The sequence below is a fragment of the Amphiprion ocellaris genome, chromosome 6 (assembly GCF_022539595.1).
Source record: "Amphiprion ocellaris isolate individual 3 ecotype Okinawa chromosome 6, ASM2253959v1, whole genome shotgun sequence".
Taxonomy (NCBI): domain Eukaryota; kingdom Metazoa; phylum Chordata; class Actinopteri; family Pomacentridae; genus Amphiprion; species Amphiprion ocellaris.
The window spans coordinates 24428657-24448193 of record NC_072771.1 but is presented as its reverse complement, the minus strand read 5'-3'; the positions used below and the strand labels follow the sequence as shown (position 1 = coordinate 24448193).

The 19537-nt window shown below is 41.2% G+C and overlaps 1 protein-coding gene across 1 annotated transcript; it reads right to left on the bottom strand.

Annotated features, from left to right (window-relative positions):
• Positions 1-4: 4 nt before the first annotated feature.
• Positions 5-19466, bottom strand: myo1ha (myosin IHa). Its single transcript, XM_023269873.3, has 33 exons — positions 12151-19466; positions 11193-11329; positions 7742-7876; positions 7535-7650; positions 6661-6859; positions 6487-6567; positions 5866-6045; positions 5672-5770; positions 5463-5576; positions 5316-5387; positions 5105-5224; positions 4955-5022; positions 4711-4816; positions 4538-4618; positions 4350-4441; positions 3888-3982; positions 3735-3781; positions 3226-3306; positions 2892-2997; positions 2686-2803; positions 2459-2572; positions 2295-2371; positions 2147-2215; positions 1974-2058; positions 1726-1888; positions 1562-1645; positions 1376-1469; positions 1246-1301; positions 1033-1168; positions 873-943; positions 591-688; positions 415-514; positions 5-250 (listed from the first exon to the last, which is right to left on the bottom strand). Exons 2-33 carry the CDS (start codon positions 11196-11198, stop codon positions 224-226), a joined length of 3090 nt encoding a protein of 1029 aa, XP_023125641.2. The 5' UTR covers positions 11199-11329; positions 12151-19466; the 3' UTR covers positions 5-223.
• Between the last annotated feature and the right edge of the window lie 71 nt (positions 19467-19537).

The following is a 19537-nucleotide window of genomic DNA, read 5'->3' as shown; positions in this document are numbered from 1 at the left end:
AACACCAGCATCTTGTTGCAGTTTAATATTCTGAGGTGTAAAAGTGCTTTTGATTATCATGTGTGGGTGACAAATGTGACTCTGTCCAATAAATAAGCTCATCCAGGGTTTCTCAAGTGCAGCGGCTTGTGGTCAACTGCAGCCTGTAGGCGTGTTGATCCTCTCCTTAGGGGTCTCCTGATGAAATATGCAGGGGCTTCTTGTGTGTCTTCTGCCCCACACGTTACCGTGTCCTTGCACGGGTGGCAACCTGCAGTGACAAACAGCCCGATTCATGTTGTATCTCTTTGTTTTGCAGATGAAGTTTAGAGCAGAACTTTAAGCAGCACATCTGTCCATACAGTACATAATCATTTAATAAATAACATAGATTTCCAAAGTAAGTGATCAATAAAGTATATCTTATCAACTCACCACCATGAGGTGTCCGTTCTTGGCCTTGTAAACCATTGGTTCCTGCCCAGTTGTAAAGTCCACTGCACTCTCTTTCCCTGCCTGGATTTCAATCTTGATACTGAGAATTAATGTACACAACAGTTTTAGATCAACATGCATATCAAATTGGACTTAAATTCAGAATTCAAACTCACCTGCCCTTAACCACTTGGATCACATTTTGTTTTTTAGCAATGACACTAAGTTTGGTTAAAAACTCAAACAAGTGATTGCACTGCATTACGAGGTCCCCCTGAAGTAACCAGAGTAAAACACAATCAGACCAAAGGACCATAGGCAAGAAACTTGTACTGAAAATCTGTGAAGATGTTTCTGTGTAAATGAGCTGTATAATTCAATTCACAACTGTGCTTGTAAAAAAAAAGAGGAAGTTCTAAAAAGTCCAAACATCTGCTACATATTATACATCCACATACCTTTTGTTTAGGGTCCTCACATGTTATGTGGAACACAATGATGTCATCAGTCAAGTTACTGACTGAAATCCCTGCAATAAGTCAAATAACAAACACATTTAGCTCAATATGAGAACATCCTTGCTGCCTGGTAAAATGTGTATTATCATGCTGGTGTGACCTTTGAGAGACGTGTACAGGACTCTCTGTTTGATCTTGGCTTCTTCTATTACATAGGCAGCTGTCTGGGTGAGGATGAGCTGTCTGGGTCTTGGTTTGAAGCCATTCCTGTCATACTTAATTACTGGAACGCTGTACTGCAGAAACACAGAACACAACACAGTGAGCTGTGTTTGAAGTGATCCAAAATGAATGTGTAATAGAATTTTCTTACCTTAATATGCTCATTGCGGATCATCTGGAGAACCCTCATGTTTACTTCTTGTTCACCTAGAGATATTCAGTGGTGAAAAAATGATACTTCAAAAATAAAATGGCACTACATGAATATATGTGACACTTACTGATTCTGGTGTCCACGAAAGGTTGAGCGACACTTTGTGGATAACTGTCCTTTTGGCCTTTAAAGATGGAGCTGGCAGTAGCCTTCAGTTGTAGCTGAAGTGAAGAAAAATGGAGGACAAGTATACATTTAATTAGTAAATCAAATAACATATCAGTTCAGTTTAAATGTGTATGATGTGTTTTACCTGCGCTTTCTTCTGAGGTGTGATTCCTCTCACATACTTTCGTACCATAAGCCGGTAGTGAAGCTTACGCAGGATCTCTGATGTCTAAAGAAAAGAGTAAAATCATGCAGAGTGAAAAAGAAACTTGCATTTTTAAAAATTTTTTCTATAGGTAAATATTGTACCTCTTGCAGCACAACTGGTGGAGTTAGCCAAGTGGTTTTATCCAAAACAGTCTTTGGCAGTTTTTCTTTAAGTCTGTTCAGGTAACTTTGTCTCACAAAGGCCAAGTACTCCGAGTTGTCCGTGGTTTTTGCTTGTCCTCTGGTCATGTAACCTTTGATAAATCTGAAATAGTTTGTAAAATACAGCATCAGTAAAACTGTAGCATTAACCTTGAGAGGAATGGTCCAACTTACACCTTCCTCCTTACTTCTTGATGACTTTTACAGCCCAGGCTCTCTTCTCTTTCTCCTTCCTTGCCTGCACTCCTCTCCAACAAGTTTCAATCTTAGTGGCTGAGGATGTAAAAAATATATATATAATAGAGGTTGTGGGATTTTTTTATTTGTCACATAAAAAACAGCCTTTGGTTGTGACATTTACCGGCTTCTTTCTGTTTTTTGAATTCTCCCTTTGCTCTGTATCCTTTGTATTTGGCCTGGAGTCGTGTTGCTGCAAATTCAGTGGATAATATTAAATCACTATGCAGCACGTGATGACTGAAAAATTTTAACATTTGATTTGCACTCACCCAGTTCATGTTTGCATTTCTCATAAGCATCCTCTGTGGCATAAAGTGTCCTGGGATGACGGATGAATATTTTTGTTCTGGGGGGGAAAAAAGCAAGAATTAGTATTTTTGTCTTTCTTGGCTTACAGTGCATTTGCTCAGTTGGATTAGAAAGCTGTCCTCACCTTCCCATTTTGTACTCATGTGGCAAGTAGCCCAGATGTTGAACCAGCACTTCCACTCCGTCAGCAGGTTCACCTCTCCAGTGTGGCCAGGTGGCAGGACACAGGGGCTTATATCTGTAAGATGAGCCAAACCACCCATAGAGCATGCTTTATTGTGTGGGAAGAGAGTTTTAATTTCAATATCAAGCATGCATTCCTCTCTTGAAGAGTTTTATGGCACCTCGTACCTCTTCAAGAAGACATCAAATTTGCGTCTGTAAGCAAAACCAGCTCGTCTGACTCTGAGATGCTCCATCAGACCCAGATACTTCACCTGGTGCCTGATCAGTGCTTCATCAAACTGACCTGTGATCGTGTGACAAAGACAAGGGTGGTTTAGTGAAATTCAAACGTCTCCATCTTGTTCACACTAACCTCATATTAATTAATGTACCTGGCTGCTTGGACTCATTAGATTTCAGGCAACGTATGTACCAGGCCTCTTTAGCCATGAGGATCTCTGTCAGCTTTAGCAGGCTGCTCTTAAAGTGGGTCGCCACCTACAGACACAACATGAGGGTCATAATCCCCAACAGCTCATCTGTCAGATACATATGGCTTAAGGATGATACTGTCAGACTGCTGCTGACACAAAAAAAGAGTTTGATTGAGTGGTCAGAAGACAAATTATGTTAGACTTAGATGGGGCTGGTAACTCTGATGTAATAAAATACAACATCAGATGTTAAAGTTAAAATATATTGAGGGCTCAACATGGAAGAACTTACTGTTTCTGGTCTTTTCCTGCTGTCCGGATCCATGGTGGAGAAGCACTCTTTGACTATGGCATTTTTAGACTGACACATCAGCTATGCGAAGGTGAAAAAGCACATTTGGAAACATTTACACAAAAGTTTTGACACTTAAATATTGCAGTGCCTTATATTTGGCTGCAGTTACAGTACTGAGCCTGTGTGGATAGGTTTCAATCAGCCTTGCACATCTTGACACTGTTATTTTGCCCCATTCTTCTTTGCAAAGCTGCTCAAGCTCTGACAGGTTACACAAGGATTGTGACTGAAAAGCCCCTTTTCAAGTATGGCCATAAATTCTGTATTGGACTGAGGCGTACGCTCTGACTCAGCTACTCAAGAACATTCACCTTGTTGTCTTTAAACCATTTGTAATTTCCCAAATAACAATACTCCCCTCTTGTCTTATTTACAATAAACAAATTAAAAGAGCTCTCCTCTGTGGCTTTGTCTCACCTAATATTACAAAAAAATTGAAGACTTACATCTTTTATGTTTCTATACAACAGGTCATTATTTTTGTCCAGGAAACCTAGAATGTCACAGGGGAAAAAAAGTTAAAGCCACAGAGCTGTCAGTTTAAAATGAAATGGTTTAGATGTTTGAGTAACAGAGTCTGAGACTGTGGTTTCTTTTACCCACAACGCAGTAGGTGACCTCCCCAGCATAATGCAAGAGACGGAAATCTCCCCTCTCCAGAGTCTTACGTGTCATTTTGTCAGCCAGTTTGTGCCTGCAGTCAAAGAGGTGGAGAGAGACAGCGGGATGAGGAGTGAGAGGCTTTATAGACCAATCCTAATCCTCCATCTCTATCGGCTCACTGTCGACTCACTTACAGGACACCAGTCAGCAGAACGACGATGACAGAAGTTAGCGTTGAGGAAAAGCTTTGAGCTGGACAGTATCATTGAGGTGGATGGTGTATTTAATTAAATCAACTGGTTGTTTACAAAATGTGTTATTCAAAATAATCAGAAAAACAATAATGATTAGTGTCCAGTTACCAAATTATCTTTTGTAATATGTAAATCTCTGTTTAGCATTAACACCTCCCTGTTTGAGAAATAGTCCACAGATATGTGTGTTAGTTTTTAACTCACGTGACAAAGTGGGGGTGATTTCCCATTTTATCTTCCAGTCTCTCCAGGAAGGTGAGATCTGTAGCATCTCCTGGCCTGAGACACTCCTCATCCTGCAGGGTAATCATAAGCACATTAGAAGTGTTGTCAGTAATGTGTGTTTTTTCAATTTAAAAAAAAAATAACTGTCCTGTCCTGTAGCTACACACCAGTATAGATATGATTCCTCTGTGTTTCTCCTCAACCAGGTCACAGATGATCTTGTTGTTGAAGAACTGAACTGGCTCCCACTTGGAGAATCAGAATGAAACAAATTGTAATTTGAACTCTGTTTCCAGCAAATCAGTGTAAACAGTCATTGATTCATTATTCCCCAGGTCACCTCAATGTTTTCTGCTTCATATTCGTCCTGCTCAGCTTTCAGTGTCAGCTGGATAAAAAGCTGCTGCAGCTTTTCATTGCAGTAGTTTATACAGAACTGCTCAAAGCTGAGGAAAAAGACAAAGAGATCAAACTTTGCAAGTTGGCTGTTTTTTTTACAAAGAATATCAAGGAAGGCATCAGCCATTATTTTTCCACAAAAGTCTACAACCTTTAGCAGGACAATACATTTGATTTCCACATACCTGTTTACATAGAAAACCTCAAATCCATATATGTCCAAAAGCCCTATGACAGTCTTCCGTGAGGGATCCTACAAGAAAAAAAAATTAAAGTGAGTGAAACACATCCTCCCTGTCTGGGATTCATCAGTTCTCACACCTCATTATCCTCACCTTGTTCTCCATGGACTCATTGATCCTGTTGACCAGCCATGTGAAGGTCTGTCCGTAGATGGCTTTGGCCAGGGCGTCTCTGGCATAGATGGCGTGATCAATTGTGAATGGGGTGAGGACCTTTACAGTGAGACAACACCATAGCTGTATTTCAAACATGGAAAGCTTAAATAGAAACACAACATTGTCACTGAAAAAGATAAATGTCAACCTGATCTTTTCTGGCTTCAATCTTCCTGAACGTTAATCCCTCTTGGAGACTCTGGGCATCCACACCTAGTAGCTGTGAGGAAAATAACATCAGGTGAGTATATATGCTTGCTGGACATCCGAAGAGTTGATTTTTCTGGATTCTTACATCTGAGACCCAGTGCAGCTCTGTGTTGTTGTTCAGGAGGGCATGGCCTTTACTGTCAGAGTCAAACTGAATGTTGCCCAAGTGGAGAACACTCGCAACGATCCCAAACAAGTGCTGCACAGAATCATCATTTTATTGTCAATACTGCAAAACTTGCAAGCAAGAATGATTGGTGCAGATCAGGACATCTGCAGTAGCAGCCAGCTTACATTAGTGTTAATCTCATCAAAGTTGATGACTTGCAGTGCATTCTTGACTGTTTTCCAGTCATTTCTGTCATTAATGGAAGACACAATGGCACACTCTCCCTGTCAGAAACAATAAACATAGAAATAAACTGCCGAAATGTGCTATTTTCCTATAAATCTGTTTTATTCCAACAGACTCATCAAGGCACACATACTTGCGTTAGATAGTTGTAATGCTGGACGTCTCTCTCCAGGCCCAGCTGGCGCAGCAAGTCATCCGCTCCTCCCTCCACCAGCTGATAGAAGATGTGGAAGTTTCTCTCACCGTGATTCTGATGCACAACCCTTGACTTCTCCAGCAGGTAGTTCAGGATATGGCCTCCGACAGCATCCCCCTATGGGCATCATGATCCTAAAGACAGCAGCTCTACAACTTGCAGAAAAAACATAGCCTATGGTCCAGTGGCCAGATTTAAATCCTTTTAGGATAAAGTGTCTCCTTCTTAAAAGCTACGGATTCAGTTCTGTAACGGAAAAGTGGTGTGCAAGCGTTGTTAGCTTTCCTCTTTTTGTTTCTTTGAAGCTGTAATTTTCAGTAATTTAATTTGATCTATTTTCAGAGACCATATAGTTATGCTTGTGTTACAACTAGGCTTGTTGTGTTTATTTAATGCATGTCTTTTATAGTGAATTTAGAAATTTAAAAAAATAAAACAAAAGTAACTTCACCATGAGTAAAAGCATTTCTCATTAACTGTTTCTGCATTTTTTTCTTTTAAGTAATTTCTTCAGATCTATCTTAGAGCCCTTCTGTGAATCTGCACCCTAACTCTTACCTCGCTATTAAACTGAATGTCCATATACTTCCCAAACCGACTTGAGTTGTCATTTTTTAGTGTTTTGGCATTCCCAAAAGCCTGCAAGAAAACACAGTCACATCATTCCAAATAATTAATGTTAGCAAGACCTGCTTCTTGGCATGTTATTGCACTGATATAATATTACCACACCTCCAGGACAGGGTTGGACATGAGCATTTTGTCTCTGACAGTGTTTAGTAGAGTGGTGCTGGGACAACTGACAGCATAATACTGCAGGATCTTCTTGGAGGCTTCCGTTTTCCCTGCTCCACTCTCCCCAGAGATGAGAATGAAGTGATTGTTGAATTCTGTCAGCATAGTGTGGTAGGCATTATCTGCCAAGGCGTAGCTGCAGGAACACAGAGCAAATACAATATTTCAAAGGTAAATCTTGATGGACTGGACCAGGAGTTACTTCAGCCAAGAGCATTTCAGAGTTTACATCCCTTATATGTACATCTGTGTGACAAATTAAAGGAAAAACCAACATATAGTATATTAGGAAGGCATTAGGCCATCATGTGCTGTCACAGCAGGCTCAGTTCACATTCACATTGATTTTCCAAGTGTCTTGGAACTCTACTGGAGGGATGAACACTATTTTTTCAAAAGATATTCCCTCATTTGGTGTTTTGATGTTGGTGGTGGAAAGCACTGTCCAAAATCTCCATTTCGAGCTCTGCTGGGTTGAGATCTTGTGACTGTGAAGGCCACAACGTATAGTATGCAACATTTTCATCAAGCCATTCAGTGGCCCCTCATGTCCTATAGATGTGTGATTGTTATCCTGAGAGAGACCACTCCAGTCAGGATGGAAATGTTTCATCATAGGATAACTTCCTATTGATTTGCAGTGACTCTTGCCTCTAAGGGGACAAGTGGATCCAAACCATGGCAGCAAAATGCCGATCACAGCCTAACGGAAGCATCAGAACCCCTCACTAGAGGGGTCAGTTTTTTCTTTAATTTGACACCTATCTGTTTACACACATTTTCATACTTTTCATACAAATTATACACTCACATGTGAGGTGGAAGCTCAAAAAAGTTGACTCCCATGTAGGTATCCATCTGTTTCTTATTGTAGATGTCCAGCTCTTTGTAGGGATTGACAGACACTATTAAAGTGCCAACGTAAGTCTAAAGGAATGAGTTAAAAGTTGTCATATTCATTGCAAAAATGTGCTGACATTGTTGACAACAGGGTTCAAATGGTCCCTCCCAAACTTACATAGATGAGATCCTTGCTGAAGCGTTTCTTTAAGTTGGTGAGAAAGGCTGCCTCTGTGGTTTCATCCAGAAGGACAAAGTCCTGGATTCCCACTCGGTCCCTGGCCGTCAGGGCCCCCTCCATGTCGAGTTGACCCTGTGCAACAAGTCATATCAACCATACGGGGGGCTAAATGCATAGCCTCAGAGCACTGGGAATAGCTTTTTAAAACTTGAATTCCTTAAAATTAGTGTGTGTTATTAGATATATGATCAGCACCATAATCTGCAGATTTATACTTTATATTTTCAAAACAATGCCATTCCACATTCAGTCCATCATAGTTAAGTCATTAATTTTGTTTGAATGAGTTATTTTAAAGATGTGTGAATTTATTGGTTAAATTAACCCTAAACTTTAGAGGAAGCAAATTCCTCCAAAGTAACAAGTGCAACATTTGCGTGTTGACAATAATCATATTCGTCATTTTCAGTCATGTATTTTGACAACTGCAGCTGTATGAATAAATGTGTAAATAAATGTCTCTGTGGGGGAGGACAGCGCTGAAAAAAGCACCAAAAAAAGCACAAACATGCTGTCTGTTAGTTCTATTGAAGTAAGAGGTCTAGAGGTCCTATGTGTCTTTGAAGGAAAGGTCTGTGATTGTGCAGATGAACAGACAGAAGATAATGATCGCTACACAGCACACAGGGACCTTGGCTAGCAGCCCATAGTTCCCTTGAGCTGAGACACCAACCAAACACAACACACTGTGCAAATGGACTCGGCGAGCCCAAAACAGCGGCACATTTAAGAAGCATAGTGGGAAAAATTCCACCAATCTGTTTTGCATTCGCAGCACCAACACTTAGACCAAAGGTTTTCACAGCTTTTGTTGGTTTTGTATTTTTTTTTCTCTCCTTTGGAAGCAGAAGTCCTTTGATTCTCAAGTCTCTCTGTAAAAACATTAAAAAAGATAATCCATTGGATCTAATTGACACAAAGCCCTCCTTCCCCCCTCCTCCCTTGCCTCTATCCTCCGCCTATGGCCCTCATTTCTTCTGAGAAAGGCCAAGTGTTTTTGTCCTGTAAATACCACGGAGCAGAGACAAAAAAGACGTCTTTAAAATGCAGTCTACAATCCATTACACATATTCCCCCTGCATATCCATTCAGTAATTATTCATTAGAAAACATTTAACGTCACAGTGAATTTCACACTAGGCAGTCGAAACACAATAGAGGAGATTTGGCCTATTTTGGGGTGAGGAGTTGGGGAGGGGTTAGCTGTACAGAGGAAGGGTGAAGGCGAAGGAGGGGGGAGGAGGGGAGCAGTATTTGTCTGATCTGAGAACCTCTGAAACGGGGCCGTCTTGAGACAACGGGGACAGACTAAATAGTGCAGTAACGGTCTGTGCCCCGCTGCTTGCTGTGACACTCATTTAGTGTGCTTTAGTGTGCCCCGAGGGCAAACAATAGAGGCTTGTTCTTAGCAATCCTGTGCTGTAATTTGGACTTCATTACTTTGCTCATACGGGGCCCCATGGAAGGATAGAGGAGGCTAGTCAGATGAGAGTGTTTTTTTCCACCTGTCAGCCCCGCACCCCCAATGCTCTCACCACTTGCCTCAACAATACCCCCTCACCCCGTGTCCCCACCAATAACCCTCACCCGACCCCCTTCCCATAGCCCCCCACCCTCCCACCCACCCACTTTAAGCCAATGAGACAGGTGAACAATATCATTGAAGGAACCCTTTTTTGGACGTCAGAATCAATCTGGCGATGTGATGGTAGTGGTGCTACTGTGGGGTATCTGTGACACCCCCTTCCTTCATGGGAACAAACTTCTCTCAGGGCAGCACAGGCAGACAATGTGCTGGGACAGCGTGACTTAGGGATCTGCCATACAGTATTACAAGTAATAACATGAACAGATAAGCTCCTGTCAAGAGGAGGATTAATGAATTCAGTGGTGATAATAATGCAAATGTTCAAGGTTTTCTGACTAAATCTAAAGGTTTGCTGTTTTCCATTCAGGGTTCCTTTGGTGTCCTGCAGGTATTTCTTTTTAAGAAAGCTGTCTGTAGCAAGCAGATGTGTTTCTAATGACACTACACTAGAAAGGCTGAACACTGAATGGGCGTTTTTAGTCCAGGAGGACAAGAGATTCTGAGCTAAAGGAGGCACCTGGCTGTTGAAAAAGCTCTCCTTGTGCATGTGTGATTTGTAGTTTCTAACAAGCCAAATAGCCTAGATTGTAATTCTAGTTATAATTAAACAATAGACTTCCCAATCTCGTGCATAGCAGCGGAAAGAATGATTATGTAATGAATCCTTCAAGCCGCAGTCAGATCAGGTGGATTGCCTTGCTACCTCAGAGCACAAGCAATTGTATTTTAATTAAGAGATGGTCCCTCGTCTTGGTCTAGAGTGTCAGTGTTGCCTGAGACAGAGTGACCTCATCTGAGAGAAGAGTGGAGGTAGCTTTAGATGAGGGAGGGAGGGGAAGCAGCTGCTAAGACATAGCAATTTACCAACTAACACTTATCTCCCCCTCAAAGAGGATTCTACCTGATTGTATGATACATGATAAGTAGTATTTCCACCTGACCCCAAGGTTACTGCATGTCTTCTCTGCACAGTTTTGACCAGGGGCATGTTTTCTTAAAGCATCTTGTAGCAATACTTTAACATTCTGAGGAAATGTGCTTTCTGACGAAGAGTTAGGTGAGAAGAGTGATACCACTTTTATATCTGTATGTTAAATATGAAGCTATCCAGTTATCTAAGTTTCATCTAAAGATGGGAGAAACAGGAGGCCTGGCTAAATCACTGAGTAATTAAAATCTGCCATCCAGAATCACTAAATGGATGTGCTGTTTGTTTAATTTGTACAAAATATGAAGTTCAAAACAGCAGTGGTTGCTATGCAACAAGTGAAGGCTGCAGGATCTCCCTGCTCCAAATTGCAAATTGAATATTTTTATACATTTTTGCACACCTAAAACAAATCAAATAAAACATGTTGATTACTGGAGGTGCTGGTAGGTGCATTTTGTCAACGTCTAGCAGATCAAACCAGCTTTCCTCATTTCTTCTCTTTGTGCTAAGCTAAATTAACTGCAGGCTCAAGTTTAAAATTTATGACAGTACTATCAGTCTTCTCGTCTAACTCCCCGCTAGAGAGCATGTTTCCAAGCTGTCTAGTCTTTTTTCTCTGGTGGTGATCATATATCTAATCCCACACACTTGCAATGGCCTAAGACCATCTTAAGTGACTAAGGAGAGCGCAGGCCTGAACGAAACTCACAGAACAAACTGTAAATTCACTCTGAAATATGAAGCTTTTTTTTTTAACAACTTTGAAACAGTTGGCAGCACCTTCAGATACCAAAACCAAAGTGTTTTTGAAATGCAACAAAACTACAAGTCAAGTAATAAAAATGACAGGGCATTTTTACGACACAAACCTGCATTCTGAAGCCGTATTAGTCTGCTGCCAGTGATGCTCCAAGCTGAAATGACGTCCTTCCCTCCAGAGACGTTAAAGATAAACAGTACTTCCTCCTGTGTCTGCTTGCATGGAGGCAATCAGTGACTCTGGATTCTAGACAGTCGTGGCAAAAATCACATTCGTATTACACTAGTACAAAACACATTTGCTATCTTCTCTGCTGGTAGCTCATTCATGCAGTATGCTGTGGCACTACAAAGTTGGTGATGCTGCGTGGAGGCCAGTCCACACATATGTTTCTCCACATCATCTGTAGCCTGGCTGAAGGCACTGTGGACCGAGTGCTTAATCATTCATGTCGTGGGAGGTGGAGGGCCGGAGAGATCTTATTCAGTGCTTACCTGGGTATCTACTGCTCTACTGAGTGTAACATAACAATACAGAAACAAGATCCAAACTACACCGATCCAACCATCCCCCTTTCCCTCTCTTCTACTTCTCTACCTTTCCTTCTCTCTTTCTCTCTCCATGCTCTATTACAGAAACAGCAGAAAACTCCCAGTCTCGTTCTTCCAGTTGGCACAGTCCAGGTCTGGTCACTGATCTTTGATTACATGGGTACATTACAGGCTAATCACTGAGTGCTTTATTACTCAGTGTAACAATGTTGGTCCAGGGAGCAGCATTGTTTTGAGCTGCAGTTTGAGCTGCCAGAGCTTATAGTGCTTTTGGAAAATGTTAGCAAGGCCAGTGCCCAAAAGCAATTACCACATTTTTTGCTTCAGTAAACGCAGTTATCAGGGCCTTTAACTGAAGCTCCTATGATAGCGCTCGAAAAACAGAAGTTGAAGCATTTTTAGAGGCTTTTTATGTATGTATTAGAGAGAGTATTAGTGTGCAGAAATGACAGGCAATGAAAGGAAAGAAAAATGAAATGGGAACATTTGTAAATAAGATCCTTGGCCAGAGCTAACCTGTGGACTTTCCAATCTGTGTCATCTGTTTATAGCCGTCCATGATCAGGACACCTCTTGAGGCTTCAAGTTCAACCTGAACTTTGCTATCTACTTCAGAACCAATCAGCAGCCTGATAAAACACAGAACACACAGATTTGAAATATAAACCACAATGAAAAAAATATTTAAACACATCAAATTCACCAACTGAGCACGAGGTGATGTACATCCTATCCAAACTAATAACCACAAACACACACACGATCAACAATAAAAAATGTACCACAAAATGATTTACTATCCTCGCAGTGACAATACAAGTACGAGATGTAACATTTATTTATTATTTGTCACATGCTCATATATCATAGGCAGTAAATTGCACAGACATGATAAAAATATTCCTTAAAAATAAAAATACAATGTCATAAATAAGGAGATGTAAAGAGAGTGCAGGATACATTGTGCAAGAGTTACGGTCGTGTCTGTGTCTGTTATGTTTATGTGTAAGAGTGCATGTGTGTGTGTGTGCGTATGTGGGCATACATGGTACACTGTCGTTCAAAAGTTTGGGGTCACTTAGAAATGTCCTCATTTTTGAAGAAAACACTCTTTTTTTCAATGAAGACATCATCAAATGAATCAGAAATACAGTCTAGATATTGTTAATGTGGTAAATGACTATTCTAGCTGGAAACGGCTGATTTTTAATGGAATATCTACATAGGGCTACAGAGGAACATTTCCAGCAACCATCACTCCTGTGTTCTAATGCTACATTGTGTTAGCTAATGGTGTTGAAAGGCTAACTGATGATTAGAAAACCCTTGTGCAGTTATGTTAGCACATGAATAAAAGTGTGAGTTTTCATGGAAAACATGAAATTATCTGGGTGACCCCAAACGTTTGAACAGTAGTGTATATGTCACATACATATTTACATTGTACCAGTGTGCAGTTGTTATTGGAGATGAGGTGCTATACTGATGTTGATGTTTAGCAGGTATGATGTTTTAAATGTTAATGTTGACATTTCTAGTTGCCATCATCCATTCATTGTCTATGCACCGCTTAATCCTCGGTAGGGTCTTGGGAGCTGGAGACTGTCCCAGCTGTCCCAGGGCAAAGGCAGAGGACACTCACATTCACAACTACGGACAATTTAGAATCACCAGTTAACCTCGGCGTGTCTTTGGACTGTCTTTGCACTGAAAGCAACCCATGCAGGCACAGGGAGAACATGCAAACTCCACACAGAAAGACCTCAGGCCCAGATTCGAACCCAGGACCTTCTAGCTGTGAGGTGACAGTGCTAACCATCGCACCATCATGCTGCCCTTGTTACCATCAGATATAAAATACAATTAGTTTTGCAGGTAGCTGTTTAAATGGTTATGTTTCCAGTAGCTGGAGAGATCACTATATAAAAACACAATAAAAACTTGTTGGTGGCACTATAGCAATGACATAAATCATTTGGTTCATTTATCTGGGAACCATGTATATCTACAGCTGGACTACAGTCCAGATTGAATTATATTGACGTATAGATATGTCAACCAACCAATTTCACTATCAAATAGAAGAGCCACACTGCTTGTATGGCCAAAAATGCAGCTGGCAGAGTTGTACAAAGAGGAACCAGTAAAGTTCTTCTTATGCAGCATGTAGTTTACACACATTAGCTATGCTTCAACTTGCTTTCAACTAGATAAATCCCTCATTCATGTGCTAAAATTGTTGAACCTGGACTTGGCTTTAAGGTTATTTATATCTACGAACAATAAGACATTGATGGACATACCACTGTTAAACTGGAGTTTGGATTTCATATAGGAATTCCAATGTTCATGTGAACATTGTGTTTTCTTTTTGGTCATACTTTAAACTAGCTGCAAGTTGTGAGGTGAGGCGGGAGTGACGGTGTGTTTACCTCCGTAACCTGGTAACCACTGTTAGAAAACACACTTCCTCCAAGGTGACACAGGTGTCCTTTTTCTCAGCTCTGGTGACCGAAATGTGAGAAAAGCTCAGGTTTGACCCAATTTATGAACTGATTAATGTTTGGGCAGCTTCCAGTCAATTGGTTGTAACGGGGGACCAGTTGAGTGCTCAACATATTGAATTATTCACTCTCCACTCCAGAAAAGTTGTCAAGGTTACCTCTGCCGTCGCCCCACCTCTCCCCCAGCCCAGCGGCCCAGCAATGCTTGTCCAATCTTAACAAGCTTTGTGCTACCCACTGGGCTCTGATTCAGCACGAGACCCGGCAAATCCAATTACACAGGAGTCAGAGAGGTTGATTTTCCCATTATAGATTCCATGCTGGGAATGAGAGCTGATGATAACACTCACATCACACCACTACTGCCCCCTTTCTCTCTTCTCTCCTCCTTATTTTGTGTCCATTTCACTCTTCCCCTGCCTTTATTTCTCTCTCTCTTCCTATCTAATTCCGCTTTTCCCAAAGACTTTCTTTCTCCCCCCTGTTCTTTTCTTTGGATCTCTCCTTCTTTCATAGTCCATTATTCTAATTTTTCAGAGCAGCGTAACGAAAGCTGGGCCCCGTCATCACTTTAGTTCCAAAGTTCTGGGTCAGTGAGGTTACTTCATACCCCAAGCTGGACATTTTTTACTTGAAAATTATTTGTCTTTTTTAAGACATAATTACATCTCTCTTCTAATTGGGATAACTTACTTTTGATGTTTTTGTGTACTGTACCTTTAAATATCTAATTGCATTACACCTCATTTGATAATTTTCTTATTACAACATCTACACACCAGGCAAAAAATAGCTTCCAGCCTGGATAACCTCTGAAAAGTCACTGGGAAAGCTAAATGCAAAGTAATTCAGACAACTTGACTTTAGGGTGTCTGAGTTCCCTCCTCATGGGGACACATCATGTGCCGGCTGTGCCACGTCAAAATTAAATGAAAGCTCTTTTGGAAATGAGGGTCTTTTACAGTCAATCAGCTGTGAAAAAGAAGAGGACTTTTGCTCCATCTTCACCCATAAGGACACTGAAAAGGCCTGACCTTGCCACAGAGCAGAGACTTTGGTGTTGACACAGGTCACCCAAAGGTCAACACCGCTGACCTTTCTAAAATTTTAGGATCAGGTTTTCTATGATCCTTGAGGACAATAGGATTGGGAGGTCCACCAGTCTGTCCCGAGAAGTCAACGGCTGTGGAGGAGAGTAGAAGACGTTGTGATTGGACCTGTAGGGGCATTTGTGACTGACCAGTATCGACGAATACTCTGTCAGCAAATATAACATCCGAGCCAGTGTTCAGCTTGACGCAATCAGATGGTGGCTGCTGAAGTCAGACAGTGGTGGAAGAAGTGTTCACAACATTTCCATGTATCAGACATTAGCCATGCCAGCTTTGTCCTATAGAGGACTACAGGGACTCTCCAATACAACAGAGTGAAGATGCTCCATCCCAAGTGAATATCTTGCATTCAAAATACTACTTAAGGAAAATTATTAAGTTTCATCCGCAAACATAAACTGTTAAAAGAAAAGGTATCCACCAAGTAGAAAACTGCCCCAGAATGATGGTGCAATGGTTACCAGAGTTTTCTCACAGCAAGAATGTTCTGATTTCAAACCTACTAGCTGGCTGGCGCCCTTCTGTGTAGAGTTTGCATGCTCTTCCTGGGCCTGCATGGGTTCTAGTTCTTCTAAAGTTGTTAGTGTGCATGGGTTTTTGTCTGCATTTGAGAAGGATTGGTGACTTGTCCAAGACGTACCCATCTCTAACCTCCAGTGCCATGAGACAAATATGCTTTACTATTTTATATAGTGTTGTGTAGTATAATTTATAGCAATGCATCATGTTTTGCAAACTGATAATAAGCCTTCTAGGAAAAATCTTTATCTGAAAAGTAATCAGTACTTAATATAGGTATAATATTAAACCAAAAAGCAGCATGAAATCTAGGTACTCAAATCAATACAAAAACTTTAAAACTGCCCTTAAGTACAGTATTTGAGTTACAGTACTTAGTTACATTCTACTCTACATTATTCTGTTTTTTATTTGTTATTTTTGATGATAAAATCACTACCACCAAGAATTTTACCACTACCATCATAAATCCCAGTGAGAACTATACATGTGTTCTTATCTGGCGTTATTGCAACATGAAAACAGACGTGGCTGCTCAGTCTGTTAAATGCAGTTTTCCACTGAGTAGAGATGAAATGGAGTGGACTCTCTCTGGATATAGGGGCAACAATCTCAGCAATGGAGCTTTGACAATCTTACCAGTTGAAGATAAAACTATCTACAGTGCTAAATACCATATGGATGAAGTAGTGACCCTTTAATTCACGTGTGGAACTAGTTATGCAGCAAACAACTGCAGCTATGTTGAGCTGCATTTAGGGTTTCTGGGTTTAGTCTCACTTTATTGTTACCACACTATTATAGCTCTGTATCCTTAGTAAATGCCCTTTTATGGTAAAGATGTGAAGTCATGTGAACAGCTTATACAAGCCAGTTACTAGTATACTACAAGTTAATCATCATCTTCACCAGGTGAAGGTGCAGCTACATCGGAACCTGATGTGAGTCTTCTCCAGCTGACTGTCAGTCTGAACACTCTGCTCTATCCAGGTTGAAACTTTAGTGGGAAATCATTGGCAGGACACTACTTCTTGGCTAAGTATGGCTGACAGCCGCTTCCTCTGTGTGGCCAGAGGGTCACTCTGGGTGACATGCTGTTCTGGGGGACACTGTGTCTCTGCCTGCAGAGGCGATTAGAGGGGTGAGCTGACCTCGTTCTCAGAGGGGCTGATGTGTTTTATGTAAACACTTGGTGCAAGACAAAAACACAGGCTACAAACACAGGCCAACCCTCAGGCGGTGATCCCATTGTTTCCCCATTACTCCTGAACAGGCATGAGAGAGGAGAGCAGTCACTCTGTGTTTCTGAGCTGCAGGGAGTCCTCGAGCTCTTCGTGGCACCGAATCTCCCCTGAATGCATCACACACAGCCAGGTCCTGCCCTCAGAGGTCACTGCCATTACCTTAACAGTGCTAAACATGTCGCTACCTGGGCATCACTAATATTGCCATTATTAGGCCTGCACAGGAGCACGGGGAAAGACAGGAGCTGGGAAACACAGGAAAGCTAGAGCAGATCTTCATCAAGAATAGCTTCATGAAACCTAACTAGAATTTCCTTCCGTAGTCTGAAACTGCACCTGAAATGATGGAGACACTTCCAATCTCTCATTTCAAAATCTCAAATCTTCTGAACTACATACTGCTGTAATATAAGGTGATATTGATATTATCAGGATAGTAACTTGTGGCCAGATCATGATATTTTGGGACCGTTACATGGTCCTGTCAGTGGTCCTCACTGAAGATGCAGTTTATAATCCTGATCAGTAGAAATATTGGACTTGCAGTGAGCAAAGCCCACTTAGACTGAATTTAGAATCTCCACTTAACCCCAACATGTCTTTGGACTGTGGGAGGAAGCCAGAGAATTCGGAGAGAACCCATGCAGGAACAAGGAGAACATACAAACTCCACACAGAAAGATCCCAGGCCCTGATTTGAATCAGGACCTTCTAGCTATGAGGTGACAGCGCTAAGAACTTGACCACTGTGCTGACAGCATATTTGTCACTATATTAAATCAAACATTAATACTGTGTGACAATTAAAAAAAACAAACAAGCATTAACTCTACCAGCCAATATCATAAGGTGTTATACAGAGGTCAGAGATTTACATCCTGCACAGCTGCTGCATCGGAACTGCAAAATGGAGTAATCTAACAGAACTACACTCACTCAACAGAGATGAATTTAATGCATTGCCAATAAATTGTATTATAGGATTAGGGGCTGCACAGGTGTTTTCTTTAAGGATCAATTTGCAAATTTTTATTAAATAACAGAAAATAGTCAAATAGATCAACAGTGAAGTTGTCACGTTGCTAGCTTTGTCACAAACCTAAAAAGTAAAATAAAAACAGCAAATCCTCGCATTTGATGGGAATAAATGCGACGTCTGGCATTTGGAGTGTAAAACGTTAGAGAGGTTATTAATTGATTATCAGAAAAGCTTGTTGTGTTGCTCATCAATCTGTAATTAGCAAATTATTCCAGCTGCAAGGTGTTACTGCGATTTTACTCAGTATTTGGCTGCTGGTCACAGTCCTGCTCATGCACACTGAGCACAGGTGACAGGCACCTCAGTTATACCATCATCATCATCATCATCATCATCATCATCATCATCATCATCATCATCATCATCATCATCATCATCATCATCATCATCAACTCCAAAATTTGACAAAAGTTCGAGCCCACCCTCCCCCACAGACTTCCACATCACCGTTTCCAGATCATAACCCCGCGGGCTTTAGGACCTAAAGGATCTGCTTTCTGAGGATGCACTTGTTTTTGTCCGTTACGTTCATGCATGTAATCATTGATTGTGCCTATTGTGACAGGCCGATTTACCATCTGTAGGCTCCCATGGGGCTGATACTGCTGTCACTGCAGTCTCCCTGCAGACTTTAAGGAATTTCCCTTTAATTTCCGGCCGCAATTTAATCTCAGACTGGTTTCACACTTAAGCCTGGTATTAAAAGACCACACCTGCTTGTTCATGCTTCACTCCATTAGTGGCGCACTAATATCCACTCAGGAGGGGTTTTTTTGTTTGCTGGTTTGTTTATGATGTTTTGTTAAGTTGTAAAATAATTTAAAGTGAGACATTTAAGTTGGAACTGTGTAACTTCTTTAAGGTCATATAGAACCTCTGAGAGTCCCCGAATATGAGAATTTGATAGAACTCATTATTTTTTCTAAGAAATTCTGGGAGATGTAAGTTAACTTTAGAAAAATAAGAATGAGAGCTGCTTTTTCTCACTACTTACAAATTCTGATCCGCATGAGAAAAGCCTAGACATCCCTATATTGCCTTTAAAACGGTCTCACGGGCTATTTAAACAAAAGCGTAGATATTTTTCCTCTTGTTTAACATACGTTTTTTTTTTCCTCCATTGTGCACAGAACTCAATAAAAAGGCAAATCTGCGGTATATTTGAAACATGCAATTCCTCTTCAGTGAGAAGGTGTGCTGTAACGCGTTATCAGCCCAAGACAGAGCTCTCTCCACGCCAGTTTTTTTCTTTTTTCTAAAGTGGACCTGCTCTCCAGACGAGCGTGGGTTTTTGCCGCCTCCTGCTGCTGCCAACCCGGCCCCCTGCCCGCCTCCCCGGCTCTTTTTCCCACTGCTGAGAGGAGCAGGACGCGGCCACAGCGGCGGCAAACAAATTATCTACAAGCACTTCCCTAAAAAAAAGAAAAAAAGTTCACACTCACACAGATGCCACCACAAGTAGCCACTCACAACGTCTTAGAGCTG